The 21,099-nt window shown below is 39.4% G+C and overlaps 5 protein-coding genes across 5 annotated transcripts; 1 reads left to right on the top strand and 4 right to left on the bottom strand.

Moving 5' to 3' along the window:
* Positions 1–295: 295 nt before the first annotated feature.
* On the bottom strand, positions 296–2,134 carry LOC126786800 (cationic peroxidase 1-like). The gene is made up of 4 exons (XM_050512727.1): positions 1,922–2,134; positions 1,324–1,515; positions 1,031–1,196; positions 296–893 (listed from the first exon to the last, which is right to left on the bottom strand). The coding sequence occupies exons 1-4, from the start codon at positions 2,132–2,134 to the stop codon at positions 508–510; spliced, it is 957 nt and encodes a 318-aa protein (XP_050368684.1). The 3' UTR covers positions 296–507.
* A 631-nt stretch (positions 2,135–2,765) lies between these two features.
* LOC126786791 (protein TIC110, chloroplastic) lies at positions 2,766–8,229 on the bottom strand. The gene is made up of 14 exons (XM_050512717.1): positions 7,598–8,229; positions 7,310–7,493; positions 7,155–7,223; positions 6,954–7,052; positions 6,790–6,856; positions 6,404–6,468; positions 6,225–6,319; positions 5,830–5,957; positions 5,656–5,750; positions 5,337–5,553; positions 4,832–4,986; positions 4,527–4,652; positions 3,437–4,420; positions 2,766–3,356 (listed from the first exon to the last, which is right to left on the bottom strand). The coding sequence occupies exons 1-14, from the start codon at positions 8,113–8,115 to the stop codon at positions 3,120–3,122; spliced, it is 3,039 nt and encodes a 1,012-aa protein (XP_050368674.1). The 5' UTR covers positions 8,116–8,229; the 3' UTR covers positions 2,766–3,119.
* A 189-nt stretch (positions 8,230–8,418) lies between these two features.
* LOC126786793 (putative tRNA pseudouridine synthase) lies at positions 8,419–11,657 on the top strand. The gene is made up of 7 exons (XM_050512719.1): positions 8,419–8,638; positions 8,726–8,761; positions 8,995–9,107; positions 9,213–9,361; positions 9,674–9,818; positions 9,950–10,399; positions 10,547–11,657. The coding sequence occupies exons 1-7, from the start codon at positions 8,419–8,421 to the stop codon at positions 10,961–10,963; spliced, it is 1,530 nt and encodes a 509-aa protein (XP_050368676.1). The 3' UTR covers positions 10,964–11,657.
* Positions 11,658–12,834: 1,177 nt separating this feature from the next.
* On the bottom strand, positions 12,835–14,707 carry LOC126787507 (endo-1,4-beta-xylanase 5-like). The gene has a single exon (XM_050513379.1). It carries the CDS (start codon positions 14,705–14,707, stop codon positions 12,956–12,958), a length of 1,752 nt encoding a protein of 583 aa, XP_050369336.1. The 3' UTR covers positions 12,835–12,955.
* A 1,342-nt stretch (positions 14,708–16,049) lies between these two features.
* Positions 16,050–17,601, bottom strand: LOC126786802 (transcription factor SCREAM2-like). Its single transcript, XM_050512731.1, has 4 exons — positions 17,516–17,601; positions 16,883–17,017; positions 16,578–16,766; positions 16,050–16,482 (listed from the first exon to the last, which is right to left on the bottom strand). The coding sequence occupies exons 1-4, from the start codon at positions 17,594–17,596 to the stop codon at positions 16,387–16,389; spliced, it is 501 nt and encodes a 166-aa protein (XP_050368688.1). The 5' UTR covers positions 17,597–17,601; the 3' UTR covers positions 16,050–16,386.
* Positions 17,602–21,099: the final 3,498 nt, after the last annotated feature.

The raw sequence follows: 21,099 nt of genomic DNA, 5'->3' as shown, positions 1-21,099 counted from the left end.
ACAAAAGAAATATTGGATTTATAAACATCTAATTTGGTTTTAGAATAATTTGTATATATATAATTAAAATAAGTATTGTTGGAAATGCGGTCGCCTTAAGTCACCTTAGCGTGCCGATACTCTCGCCTCGCGAGGCTCGACCTGATCGCCATCGCCTTCGTTTTTGCCTTTGAAAACATTGCTTCTAACTGCTGCTAAAATCATATTGCTGGTGGAGGCAATTCTGAGGTGCTTCTTTAAATGTCTGCTCTTTGATTCCATTTCTTGTCATCAAGGTCAGATCTTTCAAAAGCATATATTAATTATAGTAATGATTTACTGCATTACATCAATGATGTATTGCACGTATTTCTTATTTCGACTTTTGAGCTCTGAAATCGGTATACAAGTACAACATAAATATTATAGTTTTTCACTTCAGTAAAATGAGTAGAAACAAAGATTACTATCGTATGAGTCACTTGAATTTATTGAACTAGAAAGCATTTCCCATGTAGAGCTGCTAGTTCAATTTATTTTGCGACAGTTTGTACGAATTTGACCACTGGATCCAGTAAGCAGGTTGAGGCTGCCCATTTTCGCCATGGCATTGGCAAAATCTGCAAAGAAAGCTGAAGGGTTGGTGCTGTAAATTGTAACCTGAGAATCTGTTGAGCCACCACTGAAGAGTTGTTGGTCAGAATGCAAGAGACCCTTGTTGTTGGCCAAGTTTTTATAATAAGCGTTGTCGAAGAAAACAGGACTTGTAACATCCAGTGGGGAAAGATTGTCATCACTCCCTGAGTTTGGACACTTTGATTGCAGTGATGTAGCAAATGCTGAATTGATGGTAGACTCATTGTAGATCCGGTCTCGGAACAAAACACACTTGGCTTGCCCCATTGTGTGAGATCCTAGTCATAAGCATTCAAAATTTCATCAGAGACAAATTATACATAATGAAAGTTATATAATTAGACCAAGTGATTTATTTGGGAAGTACTCAACTATTTATTTGGGAATTGGACCAAATGATTTTCAGTATATATACCTGAGAGAGCTACCAAATCTTTGGCACTAAAGCCTTTATTCGAGAAGGCAGAGATGAGGTCATTAACATCTAGGCTCGGAGATGGGAGTTCAGAATTTGCAGCACTTAAACTTGCTGTGGTGGAGTCTCGTCTGCCTAATTGAACTATCCACGAAGGCCCTCCCAACTGCAGAACTAAACATTATTTTTGTAGAACATCTAAATAGAAATGCTCAAATCAGTAGAAAGAGATTGTATAGTTTGAGTGTTTGACAACATAACATTTGGAGACACTTATTACTATTAGGACTCACTGAAAGAACTGAATCACGGGCTGCAATGGCGAGGATATCTGCACAGGAAACAATCCCGGGGCAGATACTTTCCAGTTGAGATTTTATTGTATCAATCACATCAAATCCTCTCAATGAGTTCAAATTTGGTAAAGCTGTTTTCTCCCCAGTAAAATTTGCAGTGTCATCTAATAGAACAGATGCATCACATCCCTGTGTGAGTCAACCAAAAGTTCGTGAACAACAATAATCCAGGATGAATGTAGTCTGTGATACAAGTAACTGAACTGCATATGTATGCTAATGGTATTTGTGATTCATGAATCGAAAAGAAACTGTTTTCAAGCTTACCATTTTTCATTTTACAACAATCCTAGCCTAACAAGTATAACAACCCTACAAAAGAGGCATAATACACATTTCCTAACATAATGAAAACACATATGTATATTGGCCCCTTGTTTCTATTATGCAAGTATGTCTGCTCATGCATGTGAGTGCGTGTTTAAGGAACTCTAGGTTCCAATATCTTACTCTAGCTCCGAAACTTGGTTAACAATGTTATATTAAGCAAGCTAGCGTAGAAGAGAAAGCGAGAGTAAGGGATGGAGGAACATGCATTAACAAAGCAATCGTGAAAATGGAGACGGAGCAAGGATGCTCCCATGCGATGCTCCTTCACCACTGCATTATAAACTGCAGTCCGAACTGTAGAAAGGGCTCTCGGACATCTTGTTGCATAGTAATCCGAAGACAATTGTGCAGAAGCTATGTTAAACAGGAACAAAAGCACCAAGAAGCAGAAGCTTTTGTTCTTTGAGGTGGAAGCCATAATTCCAAAATAATAGTGGACAGTACCAATTATCTCCCCTTCCTTGTTCTCCAAGGCTTTATAAATAGAGGATAGCTCTAGTGGACTATTAACTGCATCTCCCTAGTCAAAGTTCCTACTACTTTATCCAAACCTACCAAAGTTGTCTGAGTTCAATTGTAATCTCACCAGTAAAGATCAAAACTGACACTACTCGTTATTCTATATATGTAACCCTCTTTCAACCCAAACTCCACTTATGTTGAATATGGTAATCTGTATATCACTGTCAATTTGTAATGCGAGGCATGTCTCTCTGAGTTGTGTGAACATATTGTCATTTGGAATCTAGTTTAGTCAATCCAACAATTGGTTGATACCACTTGCAATTGTTTCTTACTAATTCTGCAGGGACATGGATGAAGGCATGTTATGCAATTGCCCCAAACTTCAGAATCTTCCAACAGCTTATAGTCACAAGTCTATACAGAGCTTCAGAAGGGCCAATAGGAAATAAACAGATCATTACTTATGAACTGATGTAACGAAATTGGTGGCTTTCTGGATCCACAAATTCAAACTTTTCGCTTTCCCTCTTTGAACATTGCCAGGCCAAAACTCCATTTCAGATCAAAAGTATTACATTTGAGGAAATATCAACTTCAATTATGACTTTATAAACTTAACTTTCACTTCACTTGTGCATAAACAAAACCAATCTTCTAACCGCTTAGTAGACATGACTTAAAACCAGAAATGAGCTTCTGTGAAACTCTGATATCAGTCCTTCCTGCTAAGCCGATAAATTTCTTCCCATGACAAGATATCAATTTAAAATACAACAAATCTTATTTTTTCACCTAAACCGGATATAAAAGTTTCTGGTTTTGATTTCACAACTTGACTACACTGACCACAGTATAAACTTTTCCTAAAGAAACAAGGTTGTGGACAAAAATGAGCCAATCAAAGGCCTATTCCCATGTGTGTGCGCCTAGATTGACATTCAGAATACAAACTTTTCCTCTGCACCAGCAGGTGACAATCTGTCGTCTCCAATAAGGGAATCTGCCATGGAATCATCAATGCCCAGCAGGTACTGCAAGCGTGACGATTTCTCAGGTGCTGGGTCATTCCTCAGGTATATGGCAAACAGATCGGCCAGCTCCTCTGGAACATCCCATGAAAGTGGCTTGGCAGGCACCGCTTTGTCACAAGCCAACATGTCATTAAGAGATGAAACCTGCAACACCAGAATAAGCATTTGATCTTTGACCTTGAAAAACAAATAAGAACTCAAAACAACAATAATAGTGGCCATACCACTCCTCGATGATTTCTCTGCCGCAAAAGTGAAACAGCCTGAATCAATGAATTAGATAATCTGCTCTTTGCAAGCTCCAAAACAACAACTCTTGCCTTCTTAACATTAATGTGGAGATCTGCTGGGATTTTCTCATAGACTTCCTCCTCATCAAACTCTCCAGTGCCTGACGAAAATATCTCATCAACAGTTTTTTTGAACAGGCTCTCTCTCAAGGTCTCAGAAATCATGTTTTCTAAATCAACACTTGATTGTTTTAGTTCTCTTATCTGCTGAATATTGAGCCTCCCCTGGCCAATTGCTGTTTCAATAGCAGATGCCATTTTCGTAGTTGTTATACTCTTTATTATCTTTTGGACATATTGTGGAGGCAACCCTACTTGCTTCTGCAACTCTTCAAGTTGCTCTAACCTTGCCTTTGTCAATTGCCCGTCCGCTAAGATCACCTCTGCTTGTTGCCTAAAAGCTTGCTCGGCCAGGCTCCTGTGTACTTCTACTACCTCTGTAGAGCTCAAACCCAAGATTGTCCCAAGCTGATTTAATAGCAGATACTCTGAATCATCCTTCTTTGTAGTAATCTGAGCACCAAACGGAATCTTTTTCACTTCTCCAGTAATACAAAAGAGCAAGTATGTTTTGTACAGGTCCTTCCTCTCTCTTTCCTCCAGGTCATCTTTCAGAGTAATCTCAGTCTGACCAGGCTTCCCCAACTTTGCTGCAAGTTCCTTGTCAGGTCTTATTTTTCGAAGTGTCTGTATAGATTCCCATTCATCATCCTCCGGGACCTTTTCTTCTACTTTTTCTTCTTCCACTTTTGTTGGCTCATCTGTCAATGTATCGGATGATTCCCCTTTTATGTCTGCAACTAATTCAGTCACAACCAAAGTGTTGAAAGCTATCAGCTTTTTAAGTTCTTTTGCAGTCTCGGTACGGTTTCCAGCTGACCGTGCTCGTTTTACATAGTTAATAAAAATCTTTCGGACCTGCATAGAAAGCAGTATAATAAAAGAAAAGGGAAACAGGTTAGATCCAAATACTAACTTATCATAAAAGATAACAATACATAGAAGAAATCAAAACGACACTCACAGCCTTGCTTGCAATAGACATGGCTGCCTCCCTACTCAATCGCAAGCCGTGGGCTGCCTTTCTGACAGCTAACTTCACATCAGCATCATATCCATCAACACCAGATGCAATTGCATCCTTGACAACCTGAGCAAAACCCACCAGAAATGTCATATATAGTAAGATTTCAAGGTTAGAACAAATTGTTTCACGCTCAACAAATCAAACATGATTTTTTCTTCTTTGCGTTGTAAAGCATGAAACTATAATGGATCCCCGAAAAGAACACTTGATCGTAGAGAAATTATTGGAAAGATTTCAATTACCTTTTCAAACAAACTGCCACAAATCTCTAATTGGGCAGCTTCAATAGTTTGCTGAGGTATACATAGCAAGACACGCAGCCTTAACAAGGCAGCAACATCCTCCTCATTAATCTCTCCATCAGCAACACACAGCTGAAGCTTCTGCCGGTAAATTTCTAAAAAAAAAAACAAGAAAGTCAACCTATAAGGCAGACTGAACAGATACTATCTCATATCATAAAGTTAGTGTTGTTCTCACTGGAATGCACAAGGAACAGAAGCAAATATTCCCAGTTTCCCACTGGGTTGTTTGATTGACAGAACAATAATATGAATAGGTATTCTTATATAACCCATCCCCCTAATATGATAACTACGACAAATGACAATTACTATTTTATTTCTTTCAATCTTGATTTCATTTCATCCTAAAAATTTGATGAAAATATGCAGATATTGGTGCTGCAAGTACAGGCTAAAGAGGATGAGACATGTTTCAGACTTGTAATTCTCGTCTTTCAATTACCTTCATGAATGGCACTGGCCTTTTGTGGATCAAAGTGCAGCTCCTCACAAATACTTTGAAGGAAGGCTGCTTTGCTATCTGCTGCTTCTAAGTCGCCCCCAGTAACAGCCTCTGAAAGGCGTTTTCGGTAAACCTTTGAAGTAACTTCCAGCACAATGGCTTCTGATTCTCGGTTTCCTAACCCAAATATATTCTTAAGCTGATTCAATGCAGAGAGCTGCACCAGACAAAAGTAATTTTGATTAACCATAGCCCTAGATAGTGGAAAAAATCGGTAGTTCAGAAGGTAAAAATTTATAAAAAGTCAGCAATTACTTACCTTATTCTCCTCCAAGCGACCCCCTGATAAAGAATCAGTGACATATGCTCGATAAAGGAGCTTCAAGTCGTCCATCTTTCTATCATATTCACTCCCTAAGCAAAAGATATAAGCAGAGTAGCTTTTCAGAACACATCCATTACAAACATACAAGAGAATTGTACAAATGCTTACCAAGTAAGGAAATTGGCCCAACCCCAGGTGCAAAGCGAACAGCATCTGGCTGATTCTTTAGTGAGATGAGCAAATTATTGAGTGCCAGAACCTTATCAAGCTCTTCCACAACTTTTGTGACTCCCCCACTGGAAATCGTAATCTTATTAGATCGATGCAAGTCAAGCAACAAACACTAAATTTAAGATTGTAATGAACAAAACTATATACAGACTAAAAAAATAATCATTTCTACATTTCTATTTTCCACAAAGATGAGAACTCATTGACTTATTAAAAGAACTTATATAACTAGATTCTGCAGCTAAGTGTAGATCATATCAAGCTTCATTAAGTGTATACAAGAAATAAACACACAAACAAGCTGCGCTTATTAACAGAAGTGATGAACATACACTGTTCTTGCTCTGGACTTGAGTATACTGAGTGCTGAAGAGATATTTTCTTCAGCTAATTTTCTTGTGTGCTCTTTGAACAAGTCTGCAGCATTCTGAATGGAACAGAATTTTCCAAATTGTGAAAAGAAAAAAAGCAGACTACAGAAAATTTAACAACCAACATGAACATAAGATACCTCATCAGAAAGACGATACATGAGTTGTGCTTCCCTAAGCCTAACAAGTAGCTCTGCATCAATATCTGACAAACAATATTGCCAAATTTATCAGCAGTTGAGATAAATATAACATCATAGAAGGTAGAATTTGCAAGTGACATATTTGAATTCTCTTAAAGAACTGTTAAAAAATGATCGAAACTAGCTAATATAATACTTATAATAATAAAAGGATGTGACAGGATTATAAATTGGTTATGAAGATGTCTTATAATTTAGGGCCATCAATAATATCAACACTAGGTACCATAAATGATAACACAAGACATCAACTTGAGGTTAGTTTTCAAAGTTCTCACACCCGGTTGTATTAATCCTTGTAAAATCAAGAACAGTTTGGATACCTCTGCCAACAGATTTTAGCTTGGAAGCATATAACCGCTGTGCATTATCACGAATAGCAATCTCCACCTGGCAGAATACGATGGTTGTGCATCATGAGGTAAAACGTGAGTTTGATCCTCAATAGAGTTGATTTAATCGGTGACAGGAGAAACAACCAAGTTACCTGAGAATCACTGACGCTGAGCACTCGTTTCCAAGGCAAGAGAAAAGATGAAGCATCTCCGAACACAAGTGTTGAAACATAGATCAACTTCTGAAATGCCTGCACTGGAGGTTCACTAACAATGGTCAAAGCTCTATACCCCTTCACCATTCAAAAAATTAATGTACAGTAGCCTCAAAAGCTGAAGCACAAATGACCTACCCGACGCTGCTCAAAATCACCCTCCCGGTCCCCAGTCTCAAGCCTCTGCCTGTAAATTCGTCTACCAATCTGAAACCCAAACAGCACAAACTCAATTGCAGTAAAAATGTAAATTCATTTTCTTTAATACACCAATATAAGTAAACAACAGCTACCTCCATGTGCATTGAAGCTGCTTCGGGGTCATCAATGCCGAGAGCATTCTTGAAGTTCACTATCGTTTCAACTTCATCCCCTTTAAGCTCTTCACTCCCTGGAGGTATCACAGACGTGACAAACCGGCAGTACAAATCACATAGCTCAGCATTGAACGCCTCATCAGTCTTGCTCACACCATACCTACAAAAATCGCAAATTTCAAACCGAAAATCAATCACAAACACTATAAATTCAAAAGCACAAAGTTCAAATTTTCATCACTAATTTCAGTGAAAGTTACTCACTTCTTCGCAATGCCTTCAATCTCCTCCTTCTTCACAAGCCTGGGATCATCCCGGCCCGCCACGTAGTTATGCAAGTCGACGGCGGCGACGGCCGGAGCGCTGGCGTTTAGGGCATACACGGCGGCTCCCCCGGCAGCTCCGAACACCACAGCACCACCCAAAGCGGTGTTCTGCGTCTTCCCGACCCGAAGCCCGATCCCGTAACCCGCCGCCACCGCTCCGGCGAACACAATCACCGACGTCACCAATCTCAGCGGCGGTGATAGCTTCTCCACAAGCGGCTGCACCCCGGTGAGCTCCCTCTTCCCACCGAACACCTCCTCCGCCGGCGACGGCGCTGACGCGGCGCCGTCGGACTGGGAGGCGGAATTGCGAGGGAACGAGACTCTAAAACGGCGCCGCGGGGCGGTGGCGGAGGCGGCGGTGGAGCGGAGAGGGATGGGGTTGAGGAACTGCGACTGGATAATCGAACGCTGCGGCGTGGCGGAGGAAGGGGAGATGAGGGTGGAGGGGTTCATGGCTCCCTCAGTGGATAAGCTCAGACGACGACGTCGTTTGGGTGTTTCTAGGGTTTGGGATCGGAGAAGTTAGTTAGTTATATATAGGAAAAGGGTTTAACAACCTAAAATGAAGAAGACGAAGAAGATAGGGTGAGAGTTTTCAAGGATAAACAAGACAAAACGACGTGATATACAATACAATATTGGGCCTAATGAAGGCCCATTGGATTTAAAGGCCCAAGGATATTTTTGTCTTTAAATTTGTTTTCAAGACACCATCTTTTTTCTGCTCCCTCACTGCAATTTGTGAGCTCTGAAAAAATGGCTACTTCTTCACTGCGGCTCCCGCTCTCGCTTTCTCTGCCGAACCGAAGCTTCCAGCGTAACATTCCGATAATACCCCCGAGGTGGAACCGTATTTACTGCTGCTCTTCCGCCGCCGCCACTGTTGAAGAGAGCTTAACTGAGAGGGAGAGATGGGTGTCCGTTAGGAAGAGGAAAGTGGTTCTCCGGGTCGGGTATGTGGGCACCGATTACCGAGGTCCGTTTTGAACTTTGGGTCAATGTTGTTTGATATTGTGATGCTATAAAGTTTGGTACTTTATGACTGTTTTTGATTCATTTTCAGGTCTGCAAATACAGAGGGATGACCCTTCAATATCTAGTAAGTTGGATTCTTTTTCATCTTTTTTTACCTTGGTAACTATTAGATATGGTGGTTCATTTGCTCTTAGGAAATTGGTATTAGCATGGTGTACAATCTGAAGCTTGTTTCTTTTACTGATCATAGTAATAAAAATCTGAAATTTAAGATGAAGTAAGAATGTTAGAACAACACGAATGAGCTTAGTATGCGTGGATGGAATGTAGCTTAATGCAAGCAATTTTGAAATGTAGCTATTGAGAAGGAACTAGAGACTGCCATATTCAAGGCGGGTGGGATTCGGGAGAGTAATTTCGGGAACCTGAACAAGATTGCATGGGCCAGAAGTAGCCGGACCGATAAGGGAGTAAGTAGAGTTAGATATGACCAGATTCTGTTTGATACCGTGACTTGTGGTGATGATGGTTGCTGTTGCATCTAATGCTGGTGTGATGAATTTATTATGTTTTAGGTTCACTCCTTGGCGACAATGATATCGTTGAAAATGGAGATCCCTGAAAATGCGTGGGATGGAGACCCTTATGGCATTGCTCTAGTGAATCACATCAACTCTTACCTTCCTCAGAATATTAAAATTTTTAGTGCCGTACCTGCGCAGAGGTGAGACCTTGAATTTGTTTATCATTTATCTTCTGCAAGTTATGAATTTTGTTAGTCATAAAAAAAAGAGATGATGTTGATGTTTAGAGGAGTGATAAGATGCTTTTTCTTGATAATGTGATTTTGTTCCAAGATAGAACTGTAAATGAGTATTTTACGTATTAATAAAATGTCGCCTTTGTTTTTCCCGGATGCATACTTATTATTATGTTGGCATGCAATTTATTTATTTGGACAGATACGATGGTATGCTTTTGCTTATACTCTGCAAAGTTTCATCCCAATGGTCAATTTGTTTGCTCACTTTTGTAGGAGTTTTGATCCCAGAAAGGAGTGTAATCTCCGTATGTATTCCTACCTCCTTCCTGCTGATGTTATTGGAATCAAAAGTCACTTTAGCGCAGCTGAAACCAATGATCACATTGCAGACTTCAATGAGATACTAAATTCTTTCGAGGTTTGATGTTTTTCTCCTTGTAATTATATTTTATACTGATGTGAGTCTTAAGCTTCTTCTGTTCATATTGGAGTTGATTGTTAAAAGCACCTAATCGAGTCTCTGGATCTGTGTGTGAATACAATTTGCAGGGTGAACATCCTTTTCATAACTATACAGTACGATCTAAATACAGGATGAAACTTCCTGGAAAGAAATCACCTATATACAGAAATATGTCAAAAACAGAAAAATCAACTGTTGAGGCATCACCCTCTGAGCTTGAGGGAAGTGATGAGGAAGATGAATTTGAAGGAGAAATTTCATCAGAAACTGTGGTACTGAACCCAACTTCTTTCCTGCCCAGCAATGGGAATGAAATCTTATTGAACGCTGGTAAGAAGCAGGAAGATGTTCTGAAGGAGAAAAGTACAGATTTAGTTATTCGTGCAAAATGGTTATATGAACCTGATGAGAGTGATCGAATCGGTGCTTCTCATTTCAGAAAGATAGTTCGCTGTTCTTGTGGAAAGCTTGAAAAATCTGTGGCGCATAATTATGTTGAGGTTTCAATATGGGGAGAATCTTTCATGTTACATCAAGTAAGTTATATTGACTTTACCCTAATTTGATCTTCTAGTTTTTTCAAATTGCATCTTCATAGGTTATTGATTAGTTCTTGCAGTTATTGGCTGCTTCTTAGCTTGACAGCTAGTAAAATAAAGTTAATTTTTATACACACTCACCAGATTCGCAAAATGGTTGGGACTGCTGTAGCCGTAAAGCGCAAGTTACTCCCAAGAGATATTCTGACATTGTCACTGGCCAAGTTCTCAAGGATAATTCTACCCATTGCCCCATCTGAAGTTTTGATCTTAAGAGGAAATAGATTTTCAATTAGAGAAAGACCTGGAAATGTAAAAAGGCCTGAAATGATTGTAATAGTTGAATCAGAAGAAATTATCAAACAGGTTGATGAGTTCTTCACATCTGTGATGTTGCCTCAGGTTGCAAAATTTCTAGAACCTTCAGGATATCCTTGGCAAGAATGGATTGAAAACTTGGATAGAAACACAGGTATTCCAGGGATAGAGTTGGATGAAGTCAGAAATGCTTGGAAAGTGTGGAAGGATAAGTTTGAGAGTGATGCATCAGCCCTAAAGTAATAAGAGAAGGCAGGAACCAAATGTTGGCATGCTTCGTATATAAGATACCTTAATCCGTATATGCGTCTGATTGTTTTGTCTGATGACCGATGACTCGGTAGTGTGATCATTTTCTCTGAAATAGATCACTGATTAAAGCCGAATATAGCAGTATCTGGGTTCTACCTGGTTCCTGCTGCTGAATGAGACCCATCAGAGACCATTAATATCGATTTTGTCCTTTTATGCTGATGTTGATGTCATAACTTGTTACCGTCTTACTGTCATTCATGTAATCTTACTTGGCTGGATCGTGGATTAGAGGTGTCCAAAAGCATGAAGCCTTATGAGAGTCTGGAGACTTGCAGTTTGAAATGACTAAGAAGTTAAATAATTGGAGCTTATGCTACCGAAGGATGTCGCATTTTATCTGAGGGAATCAATCTTCAGTGATCAGCACTTTGATTTGCCAAGAATAATTGTCTTTTGTACGTTTTAAGCGTTTTCCTTTACATTTACGAAATGAACGAATCACACCATTCTTTATGCCATTTTGGCATTAAAGGTCTGTATGCTCTTTGGCTCATTGCTCAAAGCATTATTTTTTCAAATGCAAGAAGCACATTTAGGAAGTAAAATATGACTTTTCCATAACAAATGCTTTTGTTAGTTCACATGTTGATCGATTTATATATAACTCAGGTCAATGTAAAATACATAATTTTTGTTTTGGAGCTTTTTTGTGATACTGATTTGTCAGATCCATTTCAAAATCGATTTACTGAAGTTGCTTTTAGCAGATGTTGTAAAGCTTTGACAATATAACATAACATGGTTTTGAGGTCTGTCTCGCACTCTTTCTTTTTGAGGCCTGTCTTGCAGTCTCAGCCTTTATACCTTGCAGCCATTTATTAACAACTGTAAATCTCTCATTTATTTATGTTGTTTTTATTTCCCCAGGTTTAGTCTATATGTGTGATACTGGTCAGGTTGACAATGCCATTTGTGACCAACCCTTTTTGGGTTTTATGGCTTGGATGTTAATGTTTAACCAATGGAATAAGTCTCAACTTTATATGATACTTGCTATATTTCTATATGATAATAACAAGTGACTGTAGACACTAATAATTAATAGTATCTGCATTTAACTTGAATGTTATTGATGTTAACAGACTTCGGAATGTGTTTACTGTTGTGAATATTGGGATTATATTTCAATGTTCTATGACTTGTTTATGCAGGCACTTTTGGCCAACTTGCGTTGGTTTAATTTCCTCAGTTTTTCATCCTACTTTTGGCCAACTTGTACTCTGTTTATGATCTAAGGACGCAAATAGGAAATAACATCCAAAGCTTGTAGTCTCCTGATTGCAGTCTGTAGGCCTTTATTGTCCATTTATTAGAATTCACTACATGTGTAACTCTTGTTATGTCAATCTGACTCTTATCTCAGGAACTGTCAAAGCAGATAGACGAATCTCTCAAGTATGTAAGCTTCATATAAGAATTTGTTGATGCTTTCGACTCTTTTAGTGGCGATATCAGTTTTCTCAACTTCTGTTGAGAAAACTTGCATATGTGGATTTTATACTATCTGCTAGATGGTTTAATCAGCTGAATTCGAGTATTAGAAAAATAACAATTACAAATGCATTATATTCATCAAATCGGTTTGCCTGATTTTTCTTTGGGGATATATAGATTAGGTATCTCACTATCTCAGACATCATGAGATGACTGCAGTGCATATGTTTTATGGCCTGGTGTAAAATAATCCTGGGAAAGTTAAATCTACCTACATTAGCTTTCTTAAACGTTTCAGGGCATCATATTTCTATCTCTTCTTCGTCGCTATGATCGCTAGAATAAATTCAATATGGGAATTCATAAGAATAGCAACATACTTTCTTCTTTATTTTTTATAAGAACGAAATCAAGTACTAATTGAAGTGAAAGCTCATGTTCTAGTTTCTTGCAAACTCAGATCTTTCAAAACAATAAAAAGAAAGCTCAGGCAGCAAGTTGGACCAGCAATAGTTGTTGGGATGCTGTGGAACTTGCTGCCACATTCAATCCTTGAACTACTTTCACAGATTTCGGGTCACTGATTTGCACTTCGTAATCTCCATGGGGAAGGGAGGTCTCAAAGACTCCATTAGCATCTGTTGTGGCAGAAGAGGTAAAGCCAGCCTTTAAACCCCATTCACTTAGTAGCTTGTCAACAACATCACCAGTCGGTAAGTTCTTGAAATTGTTGTCTGTCAAACACATTCTATAACATCCTTCTGGTCTCCATGCAGACCAAATAACAATTCCTTCAATCTTAGGGTGAGTATATACCTCCCTCAGAATCTGCTCCAAGTACCATGCCTGATTTGGGCCGCTTTGCACATCCAATTCTGTTATCCATATTGGCAAGTTTGCAGCAGCCAGAGTATCAATAGAAGATCTTATGTAAGGAATGTTAGGACTCCTGAAATGAGACTCGAGTCCTATTGCCATCCTTAAGTTGTTGTTACCGGGGAAGGCTTGTATATCTCGGAGCTTTTGAAGGTACTTAGGCGGGATGGAGTCTCCATCGCCGCTCTCCTCAATGGTATTAAATTCATTCATGAACAAGGTGGTTGTTTCATCTGCTTTAGAAGCCCGGTTGTAGAAGATGGCTGAAGCATTTGCACCCAACTTACTTTCAAAGAACTTAAAATGCAAGTTTTCGTTAACAACATCCCATGCAATAACTTGGCCCTTGTATCTGTTCATGACAGAATATAGCCTCCTGAAAGCAGCCAGAGCCAGTTGTCGTTTATCAAGTGATTTGACCCAACCTAGTTGGTATTGAGGATCATCCCAGAACACATTGTGCCCTCTGACTGCAATGTTCTGTTGTTTTGCAAATTGAAGCATGGCATCAGCCACTGAGTAGTCCTCTTTCCCCTGTGAATTTTCTGTGCTGTACCATTTCATTTCATCTTCAAAAGTTGTCACTCCAAACCTTGAAGTGAACCAGTTTTGGTAAGCAGTTTTGGTGAGAATGTTCTTGTTCATAGCACATCCGAAAGGGAAGCTGGAAGCCTTTTGTTGGATGGAGATTTTTGCATTCCGTAGAGGGTTTCCTTGTACATCAACTGCTTGGATTCTCACATTGCTCTTTCGATTCTTCTCAATGCTTTGATCATGATGAGACTTCCACTCCTTTTCAGTGAATGGTTGTAATGAAACACTATCAACCAAAATGTCAACCGATGTGTTCTTACTCTCAAAATTAAGCTCAGCCGGGCCTGATGCATTCACAGTCAGGCCACCCTTGAGCATGGACCAGCAACTGGATTCTGCGACAATAGAACCAGCATGAATGAATGATCCTGCACTTGTCTTGAAGATAGCTGTTACCGGAACACCTCTGCCCCCACTCACTCGTATCCAAGCGGAGAAAGTATAAAGCTTGTTTCTTTGCAAGTGTGTCTTTTGAGAAATACCAGCATGTGGTTGGTTTCTGTTACTAGCCACAGCAAATTTGTTGCCTGTTTCTGATTCTCTATGTTGGAGTTTTGCATCGCCGAAAGTGAACCAGCCTCTCAAACCGTGATTTAGTTCAGGGTTTACAATGATTCCTCCACCGTACTGGGGTTTGTGAGGGTTTTCCAAACACTCAATGCTTGCCGTATAGTCGTAAGATAGTGCATTTACTTCAAATGGTGAAAAAAGAAGAGTGCTTAACAGCAGGAGCAGGGGCAGCAGATTTCTCTTGCCTCCAGTCGTCATTATATGGTAATTGATTGCTACAACACGGTAGATATAGAGAAAAACCTTAAACAGATCTTCCTAATCAATGACATATATGAACCGAAAGCCTACCGAGGATTGTATATATAGACCTTGAACATGAAACCTATAAAAGATGGGAAACTTATTCATCGTTTTGGTAAGTGCTTCAACCATTATGTGTAAAATCATTGCACATTCACTTTTTTAGTAAAGAAAATTTTCAAATATATTTTTTTCCTTTTGATAACATGTGTAGCAAGGAAACCCAGTGAAATACTAAAGATTGTAAACAGCTACTCAAACTAGGAAAAGACAAGGTAGGAGTTTCCTACTTTCCTAATTGACTTGTGATATTCTGATATTCATATCATACATGCCAACTGCCAAGTATCGTTACGTACTTTCAATTTCACAATCCAATTCTTCATCTTCATTAGTTTCTTCAGCTTCAAGGAAAACAAGGCAAATGAAGTTTAACTAAAATGAAGAATCAATAAACCACGAGTTGACCAAACATCTAACAATATCATAATTAATTTTATGACAACAAGGTGGTCAAAGTACGGGGGGAAATTTCACTCTGTTCCTATCTATGATATGTCGCCACCACGGTAATGATTCTCGATCACCCAATAAGGCACATGCATGTTATTCACATTTCACAGTGTTGGCTTCTAGCTGCTTAGCTAGTACGTGATACGTACTAACCACGTACTTCCTTTTTAAAATGGACGTCCATGAAAATCGGTACTTCCGAATACTGATATACTGCAAAGCATATAGATAGGCCTTTACCCTTTTCAGTATCGATAATAATATTCCTCGTTAGATGAAGTCATCCACAAAATGACCAAAACACTGAGCATGGCGTCTGTGATGCTTCAATGTATGGCTGAGTTACCATATATATGTAATCATCTTGTACTGTTAGATCCTTTTTGCCATCGATCGGTCTGTGACCGATGGTTGAAAAACTTCATGCTTTCAAGTTATGCAACCACTATGCATGCATAAGACTAAAACCGTGCATGCGATCCCACAGACCATAGTTGTACATCTTCCTTGAGCTTTGCCCTATGTACAGATCAGCCTCTCTTTGATGTACTCTCGGTCTTTCGCCACTGTACTCAGCACTTAATTAGCAGTGCCTGCATGCATGTATTCCTAAATCTCTCTAATTTTTGGCTACCAAAGCTGAATCGTCTCTAGCTATAGCTAGTTGTGTGATTTTAATTAGTGCATTGCATTGTGATAAGGTTGCCGTAATTAAGCAGATAATTGATTATCAACTGCGCGCATGTAACAATGAATAAACAATAAACGCATCTGAAGCTTTAGAGGTTATCATATTTTATTTTATTCTCATACCAATACAAATTTATCGGATCTCTACCACATAATACGTACGTACAGAGACACGTACGTCTGGCTATCTAATCAAGTAACCATTGAAGAAGAACAACAAATATATGACCTAACATCTGGTTTAATTACAACGTTATGACAGAGATAACATTAGCTAGGCTGCTAACCAGCTAGGGCATAGATCGAAAGAGAAAACAAATATGGCAGAAAGGATCAGAAGATGGTAGACATTTTGAAAAAATGAAAGCAAGTGAGAACTCCTCCTTTATTATACAATGAAGGTATGAGGATGGGAGTTGTTTGCTTTGTTCTTATTGGGAAACTTCACTCCAGCTTTGAATAGCTTGCAAAATCGCTTCTCTTACTACCTCGGCATCTTTGGAATGATCCTTACCACTTGGTTTATCCTGAAACACCAAATTCAAGAGATGTCTTACAAATTGGTAACAACATACCGACATGTACGTACGCGATGATCATGGATAAGAAACTAAGTGCTTACATTGTTAATTGTGGCTACTGCTTCTAATAGAAAATTGTTGGAGCATGAAACCCTAGCTTGAAGAACATCAAGACCTAACTCTTCAAAAGCTTCCAATACGAAAACAAGCAACCCACTGCAACTCTTTTCAATGGACATCTTTATCTGAAAACCTGCTTGATCCTCCTCTCGAGGTTCAACTTTCAGTTGCTGAGGAATTCAAAGACACAAAAGTTTAGTAGAAATCCTCATTGATTAGCTAACGCTGTATACACAGTACCCTTTAAGCTGTATAAATCATGTGTGTGTATGTGTGTGTGCAGTACCACAGATAATGGGTTTTGGGCGGTTGTTGTGATTTTAGCTGTGGTGGCGACGATCTCTTGATTCATTTTCTCCACTTTTCGCTTCAGTTCTTGTATATATTTTACAGCATCCAATATGATTGAGCTTCTACTGTGCTGCAGATATAGCGCAGACGCGCAGTACACAAACTAATTAGAACGAAGTTATGTTAAGACGAGACTATAACAGCTTAATAACCAAAATGAGCTACGTACGGAGAATCAGAGACATTCTAATTCGAAGAAATATACTGAAATTAACGAACAGAGAACTATTTGAGATATATACCAGATGGATTTAGAAATTAATGTAGGGGTAAGCATATCGGATAAGGTAAAATTTTGCTAATTGGAAGAGCCGTACCGGCCCTTAGATAGATTATTACAAGAAGAAATATATGCAGAGACATAACTGAAAATTGTAATTTATAAGTTTCAAGAGGAAGGAGATTAGCAATTGATGATGGTGATGATGAATTGTAACTAGCTGAGGGCTTTCTTTTCCCCATTGGAGAGTACTGTGTGTTAAGCAAGACCAGAACTTGCCATTAATTCATCAGCTAATAATATTTTGAAGAGAAATAACATGAGGTATCTAGTAAGATTAATAAATACCACAGGAGAGTTGGAGATGGAACGAAGGGATTGCAATTTCTTGTATACCGGCGCCCTCTTCTGCACCTGTTTGGATACCATGGCCTCTCTCTGTAACGACCCTAAAATTTCGAGCTTCAAAACTCAAAATCTTAAAATCGTTAAACACAAAATAATCTCAATGAATTCGAAATCATTTTAATGTCGCAGCGGATCACATCTGAGTTTAAAATATAACTCAGTCAAGCCGATTATTACAAACCCAAATGATAATTCAACATATAACAAATGGAATTGTATAATCCTCACAACAACCTCACAAATAAAATCACACAAAATCCACGCTGGAACCTCACCACGACTGGATGCGATCGACTTCGAGTCTTCGGAGTCGTCACTCAATCACCACTACTCAGCACCTGCGGAAGTATCCCCTACACCATTGAAATTGGTGCACCGGGATTGCAACACAAACCCGGTAAGCTTTACAGCTCGTATGAGTAAAATATGAAAATAACTCTCGTCTCATAAAAGACACAACTCCACATCAACACAGTATAATGAAAATCATGAGAAAACGAGCAACCCATCTGGTTACTCTAATACTTTCACAAAATGGTAACTAATGAGCGCTGGTACACATCTGTTACCCCTCACTTAGTATACCGCTGATGTTGGGTAACCACCCGCCACCCAACATCCAAAACAAGCTGAGTACCCATGATCAGATAACCACCCGTTACCTCATGCAGTACTATGGCAGACAGACTAGAGCTCTAACTGTATCGTAACCTTTGCCCGGCCAAAGGCTAGGTTCCGACTTGCCTCACATGTACAATAATCTCACATCATATTGTACCACACATCACGTCCGAAGACAAATCACAATATTTCACATTTTCCGTGATCAATCATGTACAATAATCACACATCATATTGTACGTTTTAAAACTTTCACGATATATCCACAATAAAAATCATAACAGTATATTATATAGCAAACTATATATATTCGTACTTATTTACCATTTATACAATATATACATAGTCCACTATATCCTATACATGTCATATTTCATAAACACCTGAAAATTACGTACGATAATCTCACATCATATCGTACCATTTAAATCACACACATGCACAATTTTTCTGTCACCGAAATGACTATTTTTAATGAATTAATAACAGTACGTAATTTAATGAACTATATATATATATGTACTTATTACCATTATACTGTATATATGTAGTCCACAAAATTATATACATGTTGTAATTCATCTGATAAACACACTTGTAAAAATGTTGAATCACCACGAGGGTAGATTCGTAATTCAGTGAGATTTTACTCACCTTATTGACTTGAGCGTAATTCCACAATTCGTGATGCTAATTCCTTTCCTCGATTTAACGATCACCTTAAAAGAATAAGAAAAGAATTTAGAATCGTTTCGTAAACCTTTAAATGCCAAAACAGTAATATACGGTTACTGTTCAGCAATTTTGGTTTATACGAAGTTACTGTTCATGGTTCACTATTCACGGTTACTGTACAAATATACGATTTATACGTATTTCTGTACGTATAAATATTAATACGTATTCCTGTACGTATAAATATTAATACGTATTTCTGTACGTATATATATATTAGTACGTATTTCTGTACGTATAATTATTAATACGTATTTCTGTACGTATAAATATTATATACGTATTTCTGTATGTATAAATATTAAATACGTATTTCTGTTTAAAGGTAAATACAATCTCAGTAAATAAAATTTACTAATTACCTTTTACAAATTACTTTTTACATTTACCGAAAGTAATTTATAATTACATTTACCGAAGGTAAAAATTAATTACATTTACCGTAGTAAATAAAATTTACTTTTACATTTACCATTACACAGTAAATTACCAAAATACCCCTATCGGAAAATATTTTCACACCGCCGCACGTGGCGGCGCGTGGGGCACACGCGCCACCCGCCGGCAGGCGGCGCGTGGGGCTCACTCGCCGAAGCCACCCACGGCGCGTGTGACGCCACCGCCGGCCCAAAATTCCCTCTTTTCTCCCCCTCTGCCCTCCCCACGGCCATGACCGCCCCTACACTAACCCACTCTCTCACACGCGCTGCCTAAGGCAGCGGTGCTCACCCTTCACCACCGATTCTCCTCCACCACCCTCCAATCGATCCAAACTCCCAAATCAAACCCATCACATCCAATCACACACAACAACAGTTCAAATACAATAGTTTTTTACCTAATTCGAACGATAGAAGCTTGATTTGTCGTCGATGATGCGTGGGAAGCCGGCGACGTCGACTCGAGCTGCGGTGCGCCTGAGGGTTGATGCAGAGGTCACACGGTGCTCCAGGGATCGATCACGAGGAACGCGACGGCTTGGAGACGATGGTTGCGACGAGATGCAGAAGGCTTGGAGAGGGAGGGAAGACTCTCGGCGGCGACACAAGGCGGCGCGAGCTCAGGGTCTGGTGCGGAGGGCCTCGTGATGCCGTAGGAAGTGGCGGTGCACGACACGGAGGCCCAGGGACGGCGAATCGAAGAGGAGGATTTTCGGAGAAGGAGGAGAGAAGAAATCGGGGAGAGAGAGAGTTGAGAGCGGCGGAAATGAAGAGAGAGAGAAGGGTTTCTGATTATGGAAACCCTAATTCCATAATCATCTATTTATACTAGTTTCCAAATCGGAAACTAACTTCCGACGTTAATAACTTTTACATCCGACGTCCGATTCGAACGCGTCACATACTCACGAACTCGTATTGACGAGCTCTACAACTTCCGTGAAGAAAGTTTTCACAACCGAGCGACGGAATAAAAGTCGATAATTCCGTTCGGAAACGTAACGTTTTTCTTAATAAACGTTCCGAAAACGTTTCCGTTTTTCGTTTCAAAACAACGCAAACAAATCAAATTCAATTTAAATGAATTTCAAAACTTGTAGAATTATTTCATCTCAAATATTGTTTGAACAATTGGGGTTATTACAATCTACCCCCCTTAAAGGAATTTCGTCCCGAAATTCAAGCTCACTCAACAAACAAATGTGGATATCTGGTCATTATGTCTGACTCTAGCTCCCAAGATGCATCACCCTCATCATGGTGACTCCACAACACCTTGACTAGCCCAACTTCTCTCCTCCGTAGCTTCTTAGTGGATCTATCCAGGATACGAACCGGCTCGACAACAAAAGTGGCATTTTCCTTCACTTCAATGGTGCTATGATCGATCACATGTGACTCATCTGGTACATACTTCCTCAGCATGGAAATGTGGAAGACGTTGTGAACGCCCGACATGCTAGTAGGCAAGGCTAGTCGATATGCTAGTTCGCCCACTTTCTCAAGTATCTCAAAAGGCCCAACATACCTCGGTGCCAACTTTCCCTTCTTGCCGAATCTCACTACACCTCTCATAGGTGAAACCTTCAAGAACACATGGTCACCAATCTCAAACTCCACATGTCTCCTCTTCAGGTCTGCATAGCTCTTCTGTCTACTCTGAGCGGTCCGGATTCTATCCCGAATGATCGAGATCTTCTCCGTGGTTTCCTGAACCACCTCTGGACC

Source organism: Argentina anserina, chromosome 3 (genome assembly GCF_933775445.1).
Source record: "Argentina anserina chromosome 3, drPotAnse1.1, whole genome shotgun sequence".
Taxonomy (NCBI): Eukaryota; Viridiplantae; Streptophyta; class Magnoliopsida; order Rosales; family Rosaceae; genus Argentina; species Argentina anserina.
This window is presented reverse-complemented; position numbering and strand designations above follow the sequence as displayed.

Excerpts from the sequence above, each read along its gene's own strand:
- LOC126787507 (XM_050513379.1), bottom strand. The coding sequence starts at position 14,707 with ATGACGACTGGAGGCAAGAGAAATCTGCTGCCCCTGCTCCTGCTGTTA.
- LOC126786793 (XM_050512719.1), top strand. The coding sequence starts at position 8,419 with ATGGCTACTTCTTCACTGCGGCTCCCGCTCTCGCTTTCTCTGCCGAAC. Across the intron at positions 9,108-9,212 it reads GTAGCCGGACCGATAAGGGA|GTTCACTCCTTGGCGACAAT; the intron begins GTAAGTAGAGTT and ends ATTATGTTTTAG. Across the intron at positions 9,362-9,673 it reads AGTGCCGTACCTGCGCAGAG|GAGTTTTGATCCCAGAAAGG; the intron begins GTGAGACCTTGA and ends TCACTTTTGTAG.
- LOC126786800 (XM_050512727.1), bottom strand. The coding sequence starts at position 2,134 with ATGGCTTCCACCTCAAAGAACAAAAGCTTCTGCTTCTTGGTGCTTTTG. Across the intron at positions 1,516-1,921 it reads TTCACGATTGCTTTGTTAAT|GGATGTGATGCATCTGTTCT; the intron begins GCATGTTCCTCC and ends TGACTCACACAG. Across the intron at positions 1,197-1,323 it reads CCCGTGATTCAGTTCTTTCA|TTGGGAGGGCCTTCGTGGAT; the intron begins GTGAGTCCTAAT and ends TTAGTTCTGCAG.
- LOC126786791 (XM_050512717.1), bottom strand. The coding sequence starts at position 8,115 with ATGAACCCCTCCACCCTCATCTCCCCTTCCTCCGCCACGCCGCAGCGT. Across the intron at positions 6,469-6,789 it reads GCTAAAATCTGTTGGCAGAG|ATATTGATGCAGAGCTACTT; the intron begins GTATCCAAACTG and ends ATTGTTTGTCAG. Across the intron at positions 3,357-3,436 it reads AGAGAAATCATCGAGGAGTG|GTTTCATCTCTTAATGACAT; the intron begins GTATGGCCACTA and ends CTGGTGTTGCAG.
- LOC126786802 (XM_050512731.1), bottom strand. The coding sequence starts at position 17,596 with ATGGTATCCAAACAGGTGCAGAAGAGGGCGCCGGTATACAAGAAATTG. Across the intron at positions 17,018-17,515 it reads CCATCTCCAACTCTCCTGTG|CACAGTAGAAGCTCAATCAT; the intron begins GTATTTATTAAT and ends CTATATCTGCAG. Across the intron at positions 16,483-16,577 it reads CAGTAGCCACAATTAACAAT|GATAAACCAAGTGGTAAGGA; the intron begins GTAAGCACTTAG and ends TTGGTGTTTCAG.